Source organism: Vulpes lagopus, chromosome 3 (assembly GCF_018345385.1).
Source record: "Vulpes lagopus strain Blue_001 chromosome 3, ASM1834538v1, whole genome shotgun sequence".
In the NCBI taxonomy this organism is placed as follows: Eukaryota; Metazoa; Chordata; class Mammalia; order Carnivora; family Canidae; genus Vulpes; species Vulpes lagopus.
In genome coordinates, this window is record NC_054826.1 from 164633238 (window position 1) to 164654443 (window position 21206).

The window sequence follows — 21206 nt, forward strand, 5'->3', positions numbered from 1 at the left end:
AACATTACAAGTGTCTTGAATAATAGCTCACGAGGGTAATTGTTGGAATGTAGGGTATGTCATGTTCAGCTTCGTAAGATAATTTGATACCATAGTGATTGTGCTTTTTATTCCTATAAGAACCATAAAATGGTTTCCATTGCTCCTATACTTGCAAACAACTTACATTTTTCAGACTTGACTTTTGTGATTAATAGGTATAAAATAGCATCTTTATTCTTGCATTTCTGGTTGCCAAAAATATTTAGTTTTTAAAAATATTTATTTACTATTCCAACTCCCTTTGTATTTTACCATTCTTTTGTATTGTGCTGTATGTCTTTTCTTATTGAGTATATGAGTTTAAAAAAATATATTCTGGAATACCCATCCCTTGTTCCTCATATATGTTGCGATCATCTTGTGCTTTTCTTTTCATTCCCTTCACGGCAGTTTAACAGGTGGTATTATAATTACCTACTTACCACTTAGGCTACCTCAGTAGACTAAAAGGTCTTCAAGGTAAGACACCATCTTACTCATTTTTGTTCCCCAGTATCTAGCAAGTGCTCAATACCTAGCTGAGTACATACAGTTGCTCAATAAGGATTTATTGAATGAATGGGTGAATGAGCTGCTGTGACTTTAAAAATGGTCAATCAACCTTTTCTAGTCAAATTTCATTTTACACAAACTGGCTACACACCATACTGCTGAGCTAAAGAGGGTCATTCCTGTACTTGCACTTTGAAGGTGGGAGCCCGGCACTGGTAAGAGGTGATAGTACCTGCAGAGAGGTGGCAGGATATTGTCTACAAAAATTTGTTCCCAACTCTGAACATTTGGGAGTGTTCATTTCTCATTCTTTTCGATGTACCTATAGTTAACTAGACTCCCTATAGTGGGATAATATTTAGCCTAAATTTATTACAAAATTAGAAATGATGCTAAGACACAAGATATGGATTACATATTACAATGGATGCACAGGTTTCATGGGTTGTGTCATTAATTTGAAATTGGTTACCTTTTTAGTAATGGTGTCCGGAGGTACATCCCGCCTCCCAAGAGGATAAGGATTCCATTGGCCACTAGGAGATACATCTTCTTGTCCATTGTCTAAAATGTTGCTTTGCTGGGACGGGGTCTATTGCGAAAATGGTATGGCATTCTTTAGTGATGTAATAGAAGTTTATCATAGTTTTCTGAAAAGAGTCCCTAGTGACTATGATAAGATTAATTTTGCTTAATTGCAGCAAAACAAATATCCTGAACTGGAAGTATTATTATACACTATTTACCCCATAAGAATTCTAAATTGACAGCTTTTGGACGCAGTGAGAAATTCAATTAAAATAACCACCTTAGAGTTATTTACTGAATTTTAAAGAAAAGTTTAGATTATTTACAGTACCTGAATAAAAAAATATAATCAGAATAACATCAACCAATTCTTTAAAATCACAACATTTAAAACCTGCTCAATTCATTTCTTTAGTATGATCTTACCATTTAGAATATAAGCTGAAACCATCTAATGCATAGTATATAACTTTCAATATTCCAACCACAACTTAAACAAATTTTATAAGGCTGTACGGATTCTGGTTGAACATGCCTTGCACACTAATCCAAAACAGTGTTAATAGTAGCATAGTGTAGATTTATGGTTCTATGACATTACCTACAGAATCGCTTTTAGGGAAATATGAGAGGAACATAAAAAAATACTGTGCTATTAGAATCACAGCATAAATAAATGACTGTTTTGATTCTGAATTTATTTATATAGATCATTTGTGCTTTAAAGTTCAAAGTCGTCATATATTTTAGCGGATTTACTGCTTATTACTTTTAATAAATAATAATAATACCCCCCTTTATTGTTATTAATATTAGATACTGGGGTGGGCTCGCTGGTCTGATCTGAGTAATAGCAAGTGATTGATTACACACCATCAGAAAGACAGCTCCAGCGGAGGGATACAGTACTAGTCTGTTTTTCCTGTGGAAGCAGATCAACTTTTCTGGAAGACTTTCTCCTGCCCTAACCTACAGGCTATCCAGGCACTCCTTGATTTCCTGGGGAATTCTTATGTGGGTGAGAAATTACGCTCAGTGTTTCCTACACCATTTTCTGTATATGTCTTGAAGGGTCCCTACGGATAAATAAAGCCTGGTTGGAGGGTGTATGTGCAGCTCTTCTGTGTGAGGAGCTGCCCAACCCCAGGAGGGGAGAACTGGGCCATTCTCGTCACAACGTGGCACAGTTGAGCTGCTTGGCAGCCCTCATCTGGTTACACAGAGTGGTCCTAGTCGTTTTTTCTTTTTTTTCAAAAACAATTATATAACCATCCAATCTGCATTCTGACTGCATGCATTTATAAAAAGGGATTGCTTGGGACTGTTTTAAAATAAGATTATGACCCTAGATGAAGTTCTCCTAAGGTCTCATGGACATAATGAAAAGTAAGGAGGTAACTCAATTTTCTTCTTGTACTTTGGTCATATAAACTCCTTTCTCATGGGTCTATCAGAAGTGTGAAAAAAAGAGAAAAAAAGTAGTGCATCGAAGCATCAAGGTTAGTTAGGAATGAATTCACTTGTGTTTGTTTGAAAAATCCCATGTAGGTAACACATTTAAAGTACATACTACTTGAAAAAAAAAACCAGATAGCTACTTAATGCCTGTCTGTGTTCAAGTATTAATTTCTTAGTCTTTTCCTTTTTCAGATGAACATGTTTGCATATGCCCGCATACAATTTTTCTGGACATTAAAATATGACAAGTCAAATCATTAAAATTAGCAGTTAAAATAGAAGTATTTAGGGTCAGCACTACTGGCAAGTGCTCTTTTGTTTATTTTTGGTTTAAATTGATGGTTTAAACTAATATCCATGTCATTCTGGCTTTATTTCTTTGCCAGTGAAGTAGGATAATGAATGTGTTCATCTGGCTAGGTGTGTGTGCAAAATCTATTTTTGAGATGCGGCCAAAATGTAGTGCAGTTATCTTTTTCTTTTTTTCCCCCTCCATAGCATCCTCCTCTCCTCCCCTATTTCCTGCACTAGTCTTGCTTCTGCTGCCCAGATGTGACTCCCAGTCACAGAGAACAACTGAGAATTGCAGAATTCTTTCTGGTGTTAAAAAAACAAACAAACGTGAAAACCCTTTAGTCAAAAATCCTGATATCATGATGGTGTAGGCTCTTCACTGGTTTAGGAATCAATCTTTCTCTTTCTAAAATTAGAATTAGCAACCACACCGATTCTACATCACAGGGGTCAGAGAAAACATAAACATGCAGACACATGAAAAAAATCCTTTCACTAGACATCAAAATTAAAACAACTTCCTGAAAGCAATTTCCTTTCTTCATTTCAAGAGTGCTGTGGCCTGTTTGTTTTTAACAAGTGAGGCGCCCTGGGGGCTTAAGTTTGGAGAAATAGAAAGACTGTGAAAGCCGTTTATTAATGCTGGGTTGGGGTGGTCCAAAAGAGAATTATACAAATGGGTTCACAGTCTGTCTCAAAAAATGTATAGCTATTTACAAAAAAACTGTACTTTTGATAAAGTGCTACTGAACTGTACATAGATGCAGTTGCTCAGTTGTTAAAATTCTTTAAAGGATTAAAAGGAACAACTGAAAAATATACCCCCCCAAAAAATAAATTCTGTAGGTCTTTAAATAGTTTAAAATCATAGAGAAAATGGTCACTATGATTTATGAAAAATCAGAAATTATATTTGTTAAGAAATACACGAATGCTAGTTTTGCTGAAGGAATACAGTCCTGGAAATGACTGTGGACATTTGTAGATTTAACATTTACGTTTTGGACCACTGGGAATGACCATGAGGGACTACTGGAAGAAGTAATTTCTGATTTTGCTGAGACGTAAAATGTGCATGAATATCTGTGACATATATGCCACGGGTGTGAGTGTGTGCATGCATGTGCTTATGTGTGTCCATATGTGAGTCTGTATAGGTGTAGGAGTCACATCTATGAATAAATGGGCTTAGTGAGTCTGGTAGTTTTGCTTTGGTTAGCTAATTAGTGGGTGCACCGAATGCTTGGCAAATTATACGTAGTACATTAAGCTGGAGAAGTTATACGAGAGGGGTATTAGCATTTGGCGCATTGCAAAGGTCTTGGGATGTATGCCTTAAGAACTCAAGGATCTGTCTCGCTTAGTAATTGGCATATAGTTCACGAAAGGCATTACCACGGATTCAAAAATGTCTGAAAAACAATTTTCCCTGAAGTATTTCTAGTGAAAATTATGGTTATTCATTTTCTGCATATATTTTTTAAAAAAATAGGTATTACGAAGACCAAGGTATGCCAAATTTCATAATAAATGGTTATGATCTCAAGGGTTGTAGTGTAACATTTAGATGGTTTTTAAACCAGCATTTCACTATTTCATCTGTACGAGTCCTAACATTATTATTTTGGTAATTTTAGCCATTGTCCATGAGGACTTATGTGGATTTACAGTTTGGAGGGTTTTTTTCATAATTAGAAGGATAAGTGAATCTTTCTTGAGCGATAGGTAGCCAATAATAAATGCAGCAGAATCAATAGAAACTACAGGCAGAAGTTGCCCCAAGGTGCTGCATAAATCTTGCTTTGCTTTAGGTGGGAAAAAAATGGAATTAAGTAAGTAACCTTTGAGATTAGGGTGAATAAATGCATAGCAAACGTTGCTACCATTTGACCCTGAGTCATCTGCATAGATGCAGTAAGAAAGGGCAGAAGAAATTTTAAGATAATTTAGGTGCACACATTTCTATCCCATTTTCTCTAATCCAAAAAGATAGTGTATCAACTAATAAAACACATAGCAAGGCCATTTTCTTCCAGGCAAAATTCTACGAAAAGATGATTTAATACATATATTTCCATAATTTCAACTCCCCTGCCCCTGGAAGTGTGATTTATATTAGTGTCTGTTGCAATATGCCAATAAGCAGTGGGCGCTGCGCTGTGATACGAGGTGGTGGGAGTTAGAAAGGAAGGAACAAGTAAAACAAGGTGTCAGCTCCTCCAGCATGGGGAGATGGAAGCGACCCCACTCTACTGGGGTTTCTTCCCCAGCCCCACTCGTCTCTGGGTTGCGGGAGCAACAATGACCTAACCTGTGACTTTCTTCTGCTCACGGTCTTTGGCCTTTGGCCTTTGGCCGCCCTCGAGCATGTGTCTCGGTCATACGAGTGCCCAGAGATGCGGGTGGGTGTTGAGGTGCGGGGCTCAGCATGAGCATTCAGTACGCCCTGCCACCCGCCACCTGCCACCTGCGGCACGCGGGGCCTGGTGGGGGTCACGCTAGGTCCTGGATTGGCTAATGTGCCTGCTGTGTTTTCTTCTCTCCATCCCACAGAATCTATTTTTCTGGGTGATTGTGAAGACGATGTGAGAGGGTCAGTATGTGAGAGGGCGCTATCGACTGCGAGGGGTGGTGTTCCCTGAGGGGCCAGGCCTTGTAGCTGGGCGAGAGGGCTGCATGGCACAGGGAAGACAGCGGGGACCTGGGCGCCCCGCAGAGCCCGGCGCAGGCTCTGCCTAGACACGACCCCGGGAGCTGCGGGCTGCGACAACGGAGCAGGACGCAGGCTCCGGGCCCGGACCATGCAGGGACACCTCTCCTCGGGAGGCGGGTGTGAAAAACCGCGTTTAAAGTACCTAATGGTACCAGGTGCACAGTAGGTTCCCAATAAATCCTAGTCTTTATACTTCTGGCAAAATATTTATTCTACCATTAATCTGGTTAATAAAAACGGCAATTTGAACTGACATTTTACGATATTATATTTCCGTCTAATGACATACAACTTCAAGACAATAACTAAGCTCCATTACAACAGAACACATCCGAAGAAGCACACGGAACCATTCATAATGTCATAGAAAGTTGCCTTAGATGCTTTTTGGAGAGGCAGCGAATAAATGATAAATGGATAAATGAATGAATAAATAAATGAATAGGTGGAAAATGCTAATAATGTTATGATTTGATCGTTGACTTCTGTATCTTAAATGTTCTGGTTACAAGTACTATTAAAGTTTTTAGGAAATTAGAATAAACATCAATGAATGAAAACATGAAAGGAAATTAAATGTTAAAAGAATTCTGTTGTATTTCTCGACTTTCTGTGACTATCTTACCAGGCTTCATAAAATCACCATCGCCTACGTGATTTACTGTGTACAGCCCAGGAAGCCTACGTGTGGCCTGTAATCCGTGGGAAGTGTGTGCAGTACTTGACCTGGCGTGTAGTAAACGGGGACAAATCCGAAAGCTTCCAAGCCCGGAAAAGTCTGGGAGGGCCTTTCCTTTCCATCTACGTAAATATTCACTTTGCAAACCGAAGTAGAGATTCTTCCATCTTCGTTCGCAAACGGCTATTTTCTTCATAGGTGGATGATAAATTTGTTCAAAACTTTTGAGAAAAAAAATGACGGGGTACGTTTGGTGACCTACACAGAAACTCAAACCAGAGAAACCAAATGATCCGCCGAGTGAGGCCCGAGCTAGCAGAGACCGCGCAAGCGGAGGTGGAGAGGGGCTCGGAGTCACCGAGGCGCCCTGGCCGGGTTTACACCTGCAGAACGACGGGCTCCGTGGGACGGAAAATACGAAAAAGTGCTCCTTTCCCCTAACCGCCAGAGCGGAGGCTTGACAAGCAGAGCGTGGGGGAAGGAAGGGTGTGGGTTCAGCCCCCCAATGTTCCTGGAGGAGCGGCTGCCCCCCATGTCCAGTGCTGAACTGGTGATGATACGTGAAAATATTTATTTAGATTCCTTGGGACATCCCGGGCTGGGGGTGGCTCGCACCGTCACTTAGGAAATTCATAAATAAAAACAGCTCCCATATTTCTTTGGGAGAATGAACGGTTTCATCAATTTTATTTACTGAAAATGCTTGTTTATCAATTACTCTTATTTTCAACGCAGTTCTCATGGCTGACGAGCATTTAGAGACTGCAAAGAAATCTTAAACTGCTGATGCTAATTTTTATCACCTTAAGTAGCAAGACAAAAATGTTGCAATGGGTTTTGATGCATTTGTAAGCCCAAGGAAAATAATTATTTGCCTCTCTCCTCTCCCGGTGAGACGGGTTCAGGGAAACTGAACCTCAGCCGTAAGGCCTGTTAGGAATGGTCAGTGGAGCCAAGAAAGGAAAAATTTAAAAGCGGTTGCTCTAAGACTTGGCAGAAAAACCAAAGGGATTTTTGAATTAAAGAAGCTCCTGAGAGGAGCTGTGTCTGAGCACGAAGATCAAGGGGCAGAGACTGAGCATGGAAACCATGGGAGTAAGTAGAGTCTGGAACATTCTGGACACATCAGGCCTAGCGCTGAAAGTTTGTAGGGCTTACAGTGATAGTTTGGGGCCATAAAATCCTTTAGGGGTAATGGAGTAATTGTCCTGTCTGTATCCCTTTTCCTCCCTTGCCTTCTCTTTTCTCTCGCTCTCTGTCTCTCTCTCTGGTGTGGACAAGAACATAGTGAGGATAATTCATCTTGAGATGGAATCTTTCAAAACTTGAGTTATATTGGGTTTGCAATTGAAGGTTGCTTCCAAAGAGGATTCCTTTAGGTCATCTCTGTCCAACCGAGGAAGGTTGAAAAGTCTAAATAGTGTAACTCTGTACTATTTTTCTGGCATAGATTATTTTAGAGCTGCGTTAGTAACCGTTCATGAACCCCTTTTCTAGGGCACCCCAAGCAAGACCAGGAAATCAATATGGGAGCACCCTAATTTATATTTGGGGCCTTTGAGGAAGAGTGTTTCAAATATGTTATCACGTTTCCGACTCTGGATGAATCTATATCGTTCTAGAGATGGAGGAGGGAAAAGGGGCCAAACATCATGCGAAATGAGGGGCTCTCCATAGAATGTGGGGGTGCAAGCAACAGCTCCTTCCCCATCAAGATCTCCCTACGCTGCTAACTGAAGTTTGAAACTCAGCCTTCTGGTGTGAGGGTTGGATTTCTATCAATTGCCAAGCCCTCTGGGTGCGGGGCCTCTGAGCCGCGACGTGGGAATCCGTGAGGGCAGAGGTGGGAGCCCGGGGGTGGGGGTCGTGCTGGCCTGTCCTGGCTGCTGGGACCTCCCTGGATTCGTGTCCCAGTCCTGCGCTCGGCGATGGCGAGTGTCTGGCGTTTGGCCACAGGAGCGGTTGTGTCACCGACGCGGGCACCCCCGCGAGCCAGGCCTCTGTTCGTCCCCCACCTCAGGTCCCGCCCCAGGGGACCGGGGACGGGAGAAACAACATTAGAAAGTTCTTGACTTTGTGATTTTTAATTTAGTTAGTTAGTTAGTTAGTTAGCTTGTCCATCGCCCACCCGCCGAGAAGCCGGCGATGGAGCGGCCTGGCCGTAACCGTGGCTTCACTGCTCTCTGGGGCACACGGGCCTGAGGCCTTGGCCTTGCATGTCGCCGGGGCGGGTGTCTGCTCGCTGTGTTCACGGCCCCTCCCTGCTGGCACCACTCCCTGGCCCTCGGCCTGGCCAGGCTCCTGACCGCATTACACGCGTCGTCGTGCTGACACATGGTGGGAAACCGACTCACCGGTGGCCATCAGAATGTCACTAAGACAGAGGCGTCAACCAACCGAAACAGGGAAAATGCACGTGCTCAGCTGTGCCTGAAGAAAAGAGCAGAATGTTCCTTTGGCGGTGGGGGGCCTCTCCCAGTGTGTGTCGTGCGGGCGCAAGGCCTGTGCGCCTCCTCCTGCGGGAGTCCGGGAGCAGGTGCCTGCTGGCCAGGCCGCCAAGCTCTCCTCGTGCTGCCCCCCGGGGGGGCTCCCACCGAGCCAGGGGCTGCAGGGGCACGGGGGGCGCCGGCCACTTCCCTTCCCAGTGGGGCTCGGTCCCTGCGGCCCCGCCGAGGCCGACGCTAATCCTAGCTCTGCGCTCAGAACGCATCAGCGAGGGGGGATGGGGCTATGTCCAAAAGAGTTCAAAAGAACGTATGTTTACAAACCTACACACACACAAAAGAAAGGAGGACAGACGATAAAAGGAAAAGAAATGGGTCCTGAGAAAATGAGCCGTAGAGCAACTCAAAAAGCCATGGATCTGCTCAATCCAAAAAGCAAAGCCGTTAAGCAGGAACCCGAACGTGGTCGCGGCCCGAGCGCTCGCCAGCGGCTGAGAGCTCGGGCTCTGCGGTATTTGCCCTTGTGCTTTTTTGGCCTCGGAGTCTTCCGAGCGGGCTCGTATGTACAGCCTACACACAGTAAGTGAACAAACAACATTAATCGGCTTTGGTATGCTGACACATGTAAGGCAGTCCATACTTACTTTCTGGAGAGGTAGTTCTTGGAGATCAAATTTAGACTTAGTCTGCAAGTTTAAAGTCATGCTTCTGCCTGCATGCATTGCTGAAATACCTCCATAGGGCAGCATGCCAAGGTTAACTGTGTTGTGTTTGTAAGCAGCATTCTGAGTAGAGGAAATAATCATGTGACAGGGTGTGAACACATGCTCAACAAACTGATCATTACATGAACATGTTTAAATTCATAACATTTAACTTTAAGCGGGCAAACGGTAACTTTCCTCTCCACATGCACTTGGTCACACGGAAGCATACAGTCAACAGTGTTAGTTATGCACGTAATGGGCACCATCCAAACTACAGAGAAGACAGAAAGCAAGGGTACAGTCTGCTTTACATCTGCTGCTGCCTCAAAGGCATCCAACCTGTCTCTCGGATGTCACGACAGTCGTGACTCTGGACGGATGCTGTTCACTAGTCTATTAATTAAAAAAAAAAAACAAAAAACGAAAAACAAAAACAAAAAAACAAAAAACAACAACCTCCAGACAGCGAGGTCTTATCAGATTTTGCCAGCTCCGAATCTCACGGTCTCTTTCACACAGTGAGATGAGCGCATACAAAGGACAAACGCCAGCTTCTAATTCTGCCTTAAAACAAAGGCACTCCAAGGTTGGAGCCAAAATCAGCGTCCTTCGTTGCTCGGGCTATAGACATAATTATAGGAGCTCAGAAAGAGAGCTGGTCAGGAAAAAAAAAAAAAAAATCATTCAGCCTAACTATCGGCTAACTGAACTGACTGATTAATCGAACCAGTCAAATAAATTGTAGGTGGATCCAAAGTTTCTGGCTTTTGCTTGTTTGTTTCTTAAAAGTCACATTTTGAACTGGAGGAATTCCGTAATGAAGCTAAAAGAACTGTGATCTGAACTACGGATGCTCCTTATCCAGTGCACCTAAATACCTAGGGAGCACCCTGGTGCTACCCGCATGGTGCCTGCCCTCCCATGGGTGCATCTCAGGGTGTTCCAAGGGGCTGACAGCTAGTCAACCTTTCTTCTACAGAACTTCATACGTATGTCCCGCCATCCAATAGGTTCCGTTAGCACAATCTCCACTTTCCACCTCTCATCAAAAGGCAGTAATTGCCAGTATTTGGCCCTTTTAAATAATTCTCTTATTTGCGGGGGGAGGAATAGAAATCTACCCCAGTTAACTCAGTAAACTTTCTAACCACTCCGCATTACTGAGCAACAGCAGCAGGCGGCTATTCTAGTCGGGGGGCGTCGTGTGCAAAGTCATGACTTTCGCTGAGCTCAACTGAAAGACTATTCTAGGCCTGGTGTGCTTGTTTGTTACGGGTCCTCGGCTGTTTCATCCAGAGGTTTCTCGTTGTCACCATGCCGAAGCTGGAAAGGACCCTGAACGTCTCACTCTGGCACCGGAATGATTAAGGTTTAAAATCACTCCAGCCTAGGCCCCTCTCGGCCCCTGTGGGAGAGTAGCGGTCTGGGGCACGGGGGTTCACGCTGGACACTCCCTCGGTCTCGGTGGGACTGTGTGGTGGAAGCAGGAGGCCTGGGGTGAGGCTGCAGGAGAAAGCAGCATCTTGGGTCCACGGCGGGAGTCGGGGCTGCCTCTCCAAGGCTAACGGCGGCCGAGCCGAGCCCCTGACCCCGCATTAGCTTGGGCCATGAAGCCTACCTGGCGTCCGGGCCTCTCGGCAGTTCTGCCTTACGAGGGGCGGGCAAGATCTGGTAGTTTCCAGTATGACTACTGGGTTTCCGGGTTTAAAGCCTCAACTAAAGGAGACACACCGCATCTCTGGTGCAGCCTGACTTCGGACGGGTGTCAAGTAGCACAGCGACCTCCAAACTACTTTTACGTAAAAAGTCTGTGCTTTGCTACCCTGAATTCATCTTTTTGAGGAGCTGGGAAGTTTTAAGTAAGATTCAGCTTGAATAGCCCCATAATACGATGGGGGGTGGGGGGTAGGGGTAGGAGGGAGAGGGGTTACCGGGGGGGAAAAAAACAAGAGGAAAAACTCTCGGGATCTAGTGACTTGAAGCGATATTCTGGGGTGACCTAACTCCTTGGAATTAAATAAGAAGCTATGGAATATACATTGAAATTGCTCCGGAAGACCAAGGGCCGGTCGGAGGTAACTGCAAACAAGCAGGGGGGAGCGAGCAAACTCATCGAAAAGGAAAGTGTTGTCCCAGCAGCAGGAAACACGCCTGGGTTTAGTTTTAGGGACCTGGATCCGGGACAGCCCGGGTGCAGACTTCCGCGCCCCTGCCCTCCCCCAGGCCTGTTTTCCTCTCTCCCAATTCCTGCTCCAGCTAGAGGAGCAGCTCTGATCAAAGGAGAGCAACCACTGCTCTGAGAAACCGGCAAATAAACGATGGTACCAAATGCTTAGCATCTCGCCTTCTTTTTCGTGCTTTGTTTTCACTCACTCCTCTGTTGCCTCAGTTTACTAGTCAGTGTACACAATGCTCCGAAGAGCTTCTTAGAACCTTTCTTGACTAGTTCATCTTACCCTGTTACGTATGGTCGTGTCTACACGAGGCCAGAGTTCCCAAACTGTACTGTATTATTTGGCCCCAAATATTTTCGCCCTCCAAGTTATCTGTCTACATGGAGGGCATAGGTTGAGGTAAGGCATGGTGACAAGTGACCAGGTGTCTCCCACTGACAGCCAGTCATGAGGCTCTGATGAGGCTCCCTTCAATGGGACTGAGCACACCTATTTGAAACAGACATTCTGATGAAAGATTTTGCAAGGCAGAACCAATTTCCACATTGAAAAACTAACACCCGCCCCCACATTTAGCCGTTCACTTGTCCCTAAAAGTAATTGTTTTCTTGTCATGTAGACACGACCTACAAACAATATAATCATGTAAAAAAAGAGTATACCTGAAAACACAATATTATTCAATATTAAGGAGATATAAGTGCAGTGACCTGTGCTTTTACCAGGACACCCAATAAAATAGTAAAACTATTGAGCGAAACTTTCTAATGATATATTATTACCCAGATCCCCGATTTGCACTAGGTATTTAAACTCTCGAAAACAAGAACAAAAGCCCCCTATTTTCACAGAAAGGACCTTAAGAATCTAAGATCAATGCAGAGCACGCAATTTTGCCCTCTACACCAAAGCCACAAATTACACTCGGTGATAATGGTCAATTGATCATAGCTCTAGAAAATAAAATATCGGATTTCTCTTAAGGAGATATGAACGGGCAACAAAAGTAATTCTAGGCTTTAAAGCATACATATATACAAACTATATATATATATATATATTTTTTTAACTCTCCTCAATCACTATGGATTCCGTGCTGTATTGTGACTCAGTCTGTAACTGAATTGGGATTAATTTCCTTCTTTCGGTTGCACTATCCACACAGAACCTGTACCCTCGCAGTCGTCATAAAGACAGCATCTATTTTTGTTGCCTATCGTACGCTCTGAACGTAGACATCTCTTTTTGTGTAAAAATCAGCGTTCTAAATGGCAGGATTCTTTTTTTTTTTTTAATTAAATACAGTACCGTGTAGGAGGGCATTCGATCTCTGCTTATTTTATTTTTCTGTTTCTTGCTGGGAAGATTATTGCTCATTAGAAGTAATAACTTCAGCAGTCCCATTGCGGTAACCGTACGGCATGTAGTAAACACGTTGGGCCTGCCTTTGCTGTAAGCGAGTCTGTGCAGGAAGGGGCTGAGATACCCACTTCGTATAGATTCAATCGAAATCAGACTCTTTGGGTCACTAGAGAGCAGTTGTGCGTCCTAGGAGGGGCATCCGCCTCAACGGCCGGCAAGCAACTGAAGCGCCAGCCCGCGTAATGGAGTCGGGTTCTCTGTCCCTAGCAATACTTAGGCTCGATTTGCTAAGTCATTCACCTACGGGTCAGGGACTGTGGAAGAGCATGAAACAATACCCACGAGAGACTCTTATGATCAATTGCCCCGCAACAGAGAGAGACAGAAAATGCTCATCATCTATCCGGTCATGTAGTTCATGCTTCACTACATGTGCTTAGAAAGGCCGATCAAGGCAAACTAAAGGCAGGAGGGATATTCTTACAGAGAAATGCCAGACATACCCTGTCTAACCTTCTAGCTTCTATATGTCTAAGCAGCTGTTGTCTCCAGTCTGCAGGCATTTTACCACAGCTCTCCTCTCCTTTCACAGGAGTGGGCCTCGTCTTTATATCACTGTTATCTGATGGCTTGTCACCATAGTTACCCAAGTTATAGTCAGACGGTATTTTTTCCAAAAGAGCTGCCATAGTAGGCCTAGCTGAGACTGGCCTGGTTTGGGAGGCCCCGTAACTCTCTGTACTGTAGCTTCTCGCAGACAACGGCCTCCTCTGGGTAAGGTTTTTAACCGGAAAACTTCCCGCCTGAGCTTTCACTTCTTGGTATGAAGGGTGTTCATCTTCGTACCTGCCATTCCTTTTCAGGAACTGGGACTCAGTCACTGAAACGCTGCTCTGGCGGTCCAGCCCTCCCCTGTACGGGGGCCTGCCGTACCTCTCAGGCGGAGGCAGCTCCTGAGGTTCGCTGACCCTGCGGAACAAGGCCATTTCCGTGGAGCTGGCCAGGGAGTCGGCCCTCCTCAGGAAGCCCGCCCTGGCGCCCTGGCTCGCGAACTGGGCGCTCGCCACAGCGTCCTCGCTGACAGACGGCTGCGAGAAGGAGAACACTTGCTCCGCCGGCGGGTAGCCTCGGTAGGCTCTGGGGCTGACCAGGTCCTTGGCCGCGCTCTTGCCGGGCTGCTGCACGTACTCGGAACTGGGCGGGAAGGGGGGCGGCAGCCTCTTCTCGGCCTTCACCTCCACCGCTCCCTGGGGGTTGAAGCTTTGGTCAAACTGATAGACCTTCTTAGTCATGGAGGCTTTCTGCTGCTGGGGCCCCTTGCTGCTCCCGTACGTGAGCATCTCGTCGTCCAGCATGGGGACCGACTGGCTCCGCGACATGCTGGACATGCCATGCTCCGGCCCCAGCAGCTTGTCCGGCCGCTCGTGGCTGCCCAGGTGGTCGCTCCCGGCAGCGTAGCTTTCCAGGGGGATGTTGTACACCTTGTACGTGCCGATGTCGATCTCGTCGATACTCTGCGACTTCTTGAACTTGTTGGACTTGATGTCCCTCATCAGCGGGGAGAGCCGCTCTGTGCTCTTGCTGATGGAAATGACGCCCTTGGACGCCTCCGGGCGGCAGTGGATCTGGGAGAAGACGCTGCTGAGACTCCTGTTGGGGTTGGGGTCGTGATAGTCCCACGGCCCCCCCGGGGAGAACGGGCCCGGGAGCTCAGCGGGGTCCTTGACGTGCTCTTTCCTGTCGGGCAGCGGGCTGCTGGAGGGGGTGGCCTCCAGCTTGGAGGGGAAAGCGGTCCTGTCCTCGAAGGGGCTCGGGGTCCTGGTCCAGTTCTGCCAAGGGTTGGAAGGAGGCACTTCTGTCTCCGGCGTGTGTCTGTGTGCCGCCTGCTCCAGTTCCAGGGGGACGCCGACGATCCTCTCCTGCCTGATCAGCGGCCTGCGGCCGTGCGACGACGCGCTCCTGGACTTCGAGCCCAAGAGAGGGTTGTTGCCGGCGCTGTCGCCCGCGGCCTCCTCTGCCACGAAGCCCGTGTTGTCATAGTGGGAGCCGTCAGGCCAGTTGTCGGCGAAGGCGTCGCTCATGGGCAGCCGGTCAGGACGCTGTGGTAGGTTCCCCGGGGGCACAGCCTCCCGCTGGCTGAGTAATGGCTTTGAGTCAAGGGGCTGCGGGAAGGACGGTGCAATCCTGTGAAGACAGTGGGAGGGAGACATGAGAACCAGCAAGGGCCGGGGCTCTGCCCGGGAGACGCCAAGCAGCGAGCGCCACGCGGCCTGGCCCAGGGGCCGGCTCGCCCGCAGCCCCTCGGTTGACCGGGCGGCGCCAGTCATGCCCCCGACCCCCGAGCCCACCGCTTTGCCTTCCTCTGATTTTTATTTCCTCCTTGGAATCATCACCTCCCAACAGCGTGTACACACGCTACCACTGTGTATTGTCGGGCGTCCGCTGCCGGACCGGACACTCACGAGGGCCGAGATTTATTTACGTATTTACTTTTTCTCTCCAGGCCTGGCAGAGCGCCTGGCACAGTGTAGGTGTCAAAATACACGTTTGTTGGATGATGCGATGAAAGAGAGAGAGAGAGAGAGAGAGAGAGAGAGAGGTCCTCAGTAGAGGTCCCGAACTCGTCTGATAATCAGAATCACCTGATTCTTGGTCCCCCTCCCTGGAATTTCTGGTTCAGTCTCTTTCCGAATTACCGGTCAAGGGTATGCCTTTCTTATAGATACTCGATCTATCTGATGAACCCAGATTGTCTTCAGATAACATTTACTTGAAGGCCAGGTACTGAAAACACTAAACCCACGGTACAGGGAGCACGTTTTCCTAGGATGTAAGTTATATTATACCAGGACTTTTGGTCATTGGCTTGTTTATACCAGTGCCTCCAGCATTTCTAGAAGATGCTCGTTTTTCTAGGTTTATTCTCACCACTTGCACACTCATAACATTGGATTATATGTTTGCCATCAGCAAGAGAAAGAAACACTTTTCAGCGCTTTGGCTAATTGAAAAGTAGTACATTTAGGAGGAACCTTCCAAAGTACCTCATTAATCTCAGCTTACATGACAAATAATGGACTTATAAACTGAAAGAGTCAAGATTTGTATCATGGGCACCGATAGGTAGAAATAGTCATCCATTCACTACCAGAGAATGCATCGCTGACACCTCTGAGGTTATCAGCAAGCCACGAGGAAGAATCATGGGCGCCCACACCACATGCTGCTGGATTTGCTGTTTGCACTGTAACCCCCAGCAACAAGGCACAAAACAAGAGAATCGGCACTGGGTAATTACTACCTCACTGGATCACTCTTATTGTGCTCTTTGGCTTTTGACTTTTACCTGTGAAATGGAAGTATGGTAGAGTAGGGATCATTTTGGAAAGATTAAATGCTTTTGCTTACATCCTAACTTTTCCAGGTGGTGATAAAACGAGGGTGATGATGACATCGACGGTGATGACAGCAATGAGGATCTTATTGAATGTTTACTCCGTACCGGGCCCACAGGTGCTTCCCACGCATCTTAGTTTATTCCGTAAGCCCATTTTTGGATGGGGAAATGCCCACGTGTGTCATAAATAAGTAGTGGGCAAACAGGATTCTTGGTTTCAGCTTTTCAAGATTTCTGTCCCTATCATCTCAAACGGATGATCTCCTGCCATCTCTCCCTTAAACAACGGGTTGCTGTATAAAATGGATTCCTCCTCTCCTGGAAAGCCCAGGGGGACCGTGTTTGCTTATCTGCCCCTTCCAGCTGTCTTCTACACCACTCATGTGCTGAATGCAATTCAAAAACTAAGATCCCGTTTTTTAAAAAGTTGCTGAAAGTAAGCACTTGGGAACAGAAAGAAAGGGAAATTCTAAACACACCTGTTACCCCATAAAGAATTATGTACTGCATCTTTAGTTGTTGTCTGCAAGGACCCCACTTTAACCCGGGTGTTAGAGGATCCTGAGGAAGCCTGGGAAGGCGAGTAGTCTGAGTAAGTGCCTGAGGAAACACTGTTATTCAGACAGTGAGTTTTGTCAACTTCAGACTCATCAGTTGATTCTGAAACGTAAAGGGGAAAATGTTACAATGCTATGAACACTGACAGTAAGAAACACAGAAAAGCAAGTATGAAAACCCGAGAGCGTAACGATGTTAGGAATATATAGTTGTCAAATATTTCGATAGACTATGGTGTGTCATACGTTACAACTGGTGATTCATCATGCACATGCATTTGTGGCATATTTTCCACATCAGGTTCACAGTGTTACCTTTTTTGTCCTTCCCTAGCAGAACAAGTTTGGGTGGGTACAGAGGGGTCTCAGCTAATGAAGGGTGAAGTTCCCCAATCCTCATTTCATTAGCTGGATGAACAAAAGAATCCTGAGAGATATAATAATATAGGACAAGGAAAGTAAACATTTAAACATTGGTTAACCAAGATGGCAACATCTTTATTTGGCTCAGATTTAAAGATGGGGCTCTAGGATTTAAGTCCCTGTGGAGCACGGGGAGAAACGAATCACGTGTTTCTCTGAAGTCAGTACTAGGATGTTTTGTCTTTCTAATTTAAATGAGTCCATTTTGTTCATCAAACATTTTTTGGATGCCTGTTTATACGCCTGGCACTGTGCAAAGAACTGTGGAGTTTCCAAAGAAAGACAAAATGTCACCCACGGCCCGTGGAGATTTACCATCTAGGTGGGGAGATGAGATACATCTTCTAATTACACAGGACTGAATTAGGATGAGCTGTATGTGAGTCTGTGGTACGTACATACATGTGGGTGATATGTACACGTGCAGCAGTCTAAGGGGGGGTCTCCCGTAAGAGTTCTCAGAGCAAAGTCTATCACGGACCAACTGATTATTTTTTCCTCATCAGCCATGCTCTGCACAAATGGGTCCTCTACATCCTGCTCTTACTGCCAATCCCCCCCTTAACTCCCACTGTTTCCCAAGTGATCTTATCCTCAGTTTCTTTAGTTCTGTCCTAACTTTTCCTAAAGTTTTCTAGTTTCCTCATGATTGATCTAGCTTGCTAAATCTTCATTCTAAATCCATTCACTGAGTGTAATGAGCAACACTGGTATAAGAATAAACTTTATAAAGACAAATGAACATGTTAAGAAGCCTCTGAATTTTAAACTCCTATGATTAAAATTGTTATTTCCAGTTAACCAGACAGTGAGAGCATTGGGGGTGGTAAAATACTAAGTTTTCACTTTCTTTTACGTATAAAAATGTCTTGTCTATGCCCATGGGGAGGTAGTGATATCAACTTACGCGTAACAGTTATCTATATGTCTTTTCTGCCTAAACCTTAGGCTAATTTGAATTCAAAAAGTTATTTTCAGTTTTCTCATTTATTGCTACTTGTCAGGTTTAAAACACTAATGCCACACATTTAGAAATAGTTTGTTAAATCAAAGAAAGAGTATACTTGAGCACAAAAATAGAGTAAGTGCAAAGTATGCCAACTGATAATTAGTGATAGAAACTCTTAAACAATTTTAACGCCCCACGTAGTGAGTGACAGGCTCAAGCCTTTGGGTGTTACCGAGAAACAGCTACTTCTTTCACTCCTGGCTTAAATTCTATTTTTTGGTTCGGTTTTGGTTAGGTTTGTATGAGAATATTTGCCTGTAAAAAACCTGGGTATATGTCTGATACTTGTTAATTACTTAAAAAATATTTCTAGTCAACCCTTTCATTTCCTACAAGTGAATTTTGAGACTCAGCGAGGTCCCTGCTTAAAGGATTAATTAGACCAAGATCCAGCATAGAGGCAGGATTCTCAGGTTCATGTCCAATAATCTTCCCTTATATTGCCTCCTAGTGAGCTCAACTGTGAGCACAGTGTAGACTTACAATCCAGTTCCAGATAGGCAGAGGGATAGGAAAGAGTGTGGGGTTGGTGGAAATTCTGGAGATGAAGAGGGAAATCTGTGTTTTCATGGATTTTGAAGACCATTTCAAAGACTTAGCATAAGAAACCTAATGATAAAGTTTTAAGGTGACGGAAGAGAGTAAAAGTCTTTCCACGTCTTTGTAGAAATTTATAAGTAGAAGCAGACACAAGTTTGAGAAATTGTACCATGAAAAGGCATAAAATATGTTAAGGCTTGTCAAAAATGTTTCAATTATAGGGTGACATATTTCTATTCCATTCCTGCTTTATCATTTATTAATCAGATTATCTTGGGCAAGTCAGTGTACCTCTCTGTACTTTATTCAATTCATCAGTAAAATGAAGGGAATAGATGATAGGAATTAATGCTATTTTCTGTCTAGTACTAACATTCTAGGAATTGAAATATAACTTATTTGTTGAAATAATACTTGAAAAAGGAAATATTTTTATGACACCTGAGACCGAAGTACAGGAATTTGATTTTAGTCAACAAAACAAAGAGTTGTACAAGCATAGAAGTATAAATACAGGGGCGCCTGGGTGACTCAGATGGTTAAGCGTCTACCTTCATCGGGCTCCCTGCTCAGCGAGGAATCGCTTGTTCTTTTCCTTCTGCCCCTCTGAATTATTTGGGGACCATGTGCACATTTTATATTTCTTTTTTCTCACAGTGGTTAGCACAGTGCTAAATAGATAGTTGGTGTTTAATCAATGCAACAAATCGATGCTGTGAAATGCAGATTTGTAAAAGAGTTTCACGAACCCAGATTTTTGAGAAGTAGGTATAGAAACTTCTAGATGTGCTCATACCAGTTATGTTTCTAATGAAGATTAAAGAGTGATAACCAAATTAGCTGAAGAGTGGATGAGAAAGTAGAGGCGGCATAAATGTAGTTGAATTCTTTTCAGACCACACAAACTGATAAATATCTAGTTTATTCTAAAATATAGGAATTAAGTTTTACATGTCTAGATCCAGAAAAGCTAAATTTCAAACTTATCTCCTCTTTGTCATTGTTTATGGTAGTGTTTCCTATAAAGGTTTTAACCCAAAGACAAAAATAAGCAAAAAACAAAACAAACAAAACAAAACAAAACAAAAAAAAAACCTCTCTCAATAAGGATTTTATTGAAATTTGCAGAGAAAGGAAAAAAAAAATCTTTGTTTAGTCTTTTCTAATGACTCATACAATAAAAGTTTGGGGTAGCCAAAAGAGTAGAGGGAAAATGATATCACGCACTTACTGGCAGGGCCTAGCTGAGTGAGCAAGTTTTTCCTTCTGTGTGTATTGGAACTTTTGGAGCTGTATTAATAATTTTAGGCCATGAGGGTGTCATTTACCTGTAATTTATTAAATGCAACCCTCATAGTTTGAAAAAGTAGAGAGACTCATTTATATTTTAAGGGAAAACTGCACTTATCAGAGAAGATCTAATCATTAAAAAAAAAAAAAAACATATAATTTAGTAATTCCAAAAAATCCAAACCACACTGGCAATTACCAATAACCTTGAAATACCTCCACTGTAATCTCCTTTGGGGCTACAGGCCACTTGTGTTCATATTTTTCTTTCACAGTTTGCTCCGTGTTAGCAGTTGGATTTGAATTCTCAACACGCACTCCATGGGTTGGCTTACCCACCAGATTTTGAACAGATTTTACCATATTCTTTAAATCCTCTGGGTAAGGAGTTGGATATCGTTTTAGGTTTATTTCAACCTAGAAGTTTATAAAAAAAAATTTAACATAAAAATACCTTCGGCAAACACGTTCACAAAACTACTCCATTTTATGTGCAGTAGTAAAACCAAATGCAATATAGTGAGTGTTGAGCTGCTGAGAAACTGTACTGTAGAGTAAGAACATAGTGTTCTTTCCACATTCTGCCCTCGTGGGGCTTCCTCCCGCCCTGCCCACCTTCCAGATTAAAAACGATTTTGGGATTATATTCTATCTTCAGACCTACCCTGCAGATCGTTGAAGTAGCAGTAGGTCCAACATATGAGTGACTGGCAATCCGGAGATTTTAAGCATTACTATCAGCTGCTTTTATACTTTAGAGGCTATTCCCTCCCTATCTTAATTATTTATGATTATTTTCATGTTAATAACACCTTTGGAATATCAGTGTAGATGATAAGAGGAGACCCCAAGAGATTTACAAGTAGAGCTTATTATGTATTAAAAAAATGGGGAATTGGCAGTATCTGCTACCAAACATGCATCAGCTCTGTGTTAATCAGCATGTTATATCCAAAGGTCAGGTAGCTAATTCTTAATAATACCTAAAAAAAATATATGCTTCAGGGTGGCTTTTATATTTAGTTTTTACCCAAATAAAGTAATATGCTTTGTAGGTAATGTCTTAGAGTAAAAAGGAACTTTAAAAATTGAGGAGA

The 21206-nt window shown here is 44.0% G+C and overlaps 1 protein-coding gene across 6 annotated transcripts in view; it reads right to left on the reverse strand.

Annotated features, from left to right (window-relative positions):
• Positions 1–21206, reverse strand: part of LRRC7 (leucine rich repeat containing 7) — a 492830-nt gene that overhangs the window by 64672 nt on the left and 406952 nt on the right. For 3 of the 6 annotated variants that reach the window (XM_041746970.1, XM_041746973.1, XM_041746972.1), the window contains 5 exons: positions 20326–20526; positions 17163–17274; positions 16770–16950; positions 13397–15077; positions 1007–1126 (listed from right to left, as the gene is read on the reverse strand). In XM_041746970.1, coding sequence (XP_041602904.1) covers positions 1007–1126; positions 13397–15077; positions 16770–16950; positions 17163–17274; positions 20326–20526 — 2295 coding nt within the window. Of the gene's footprint in view, positions 1–1006; positions 1127–9294; positions 9436–13396; positions 15078–16769; positions 16951–17162; positions 17275–20308; positions 20527–21206 lie in introns of those variants that run through there. The other 3 variants (XM_041746976.1, XM_041746971.1, XM_041746974.1) reach the window with 3 other exon arrangements.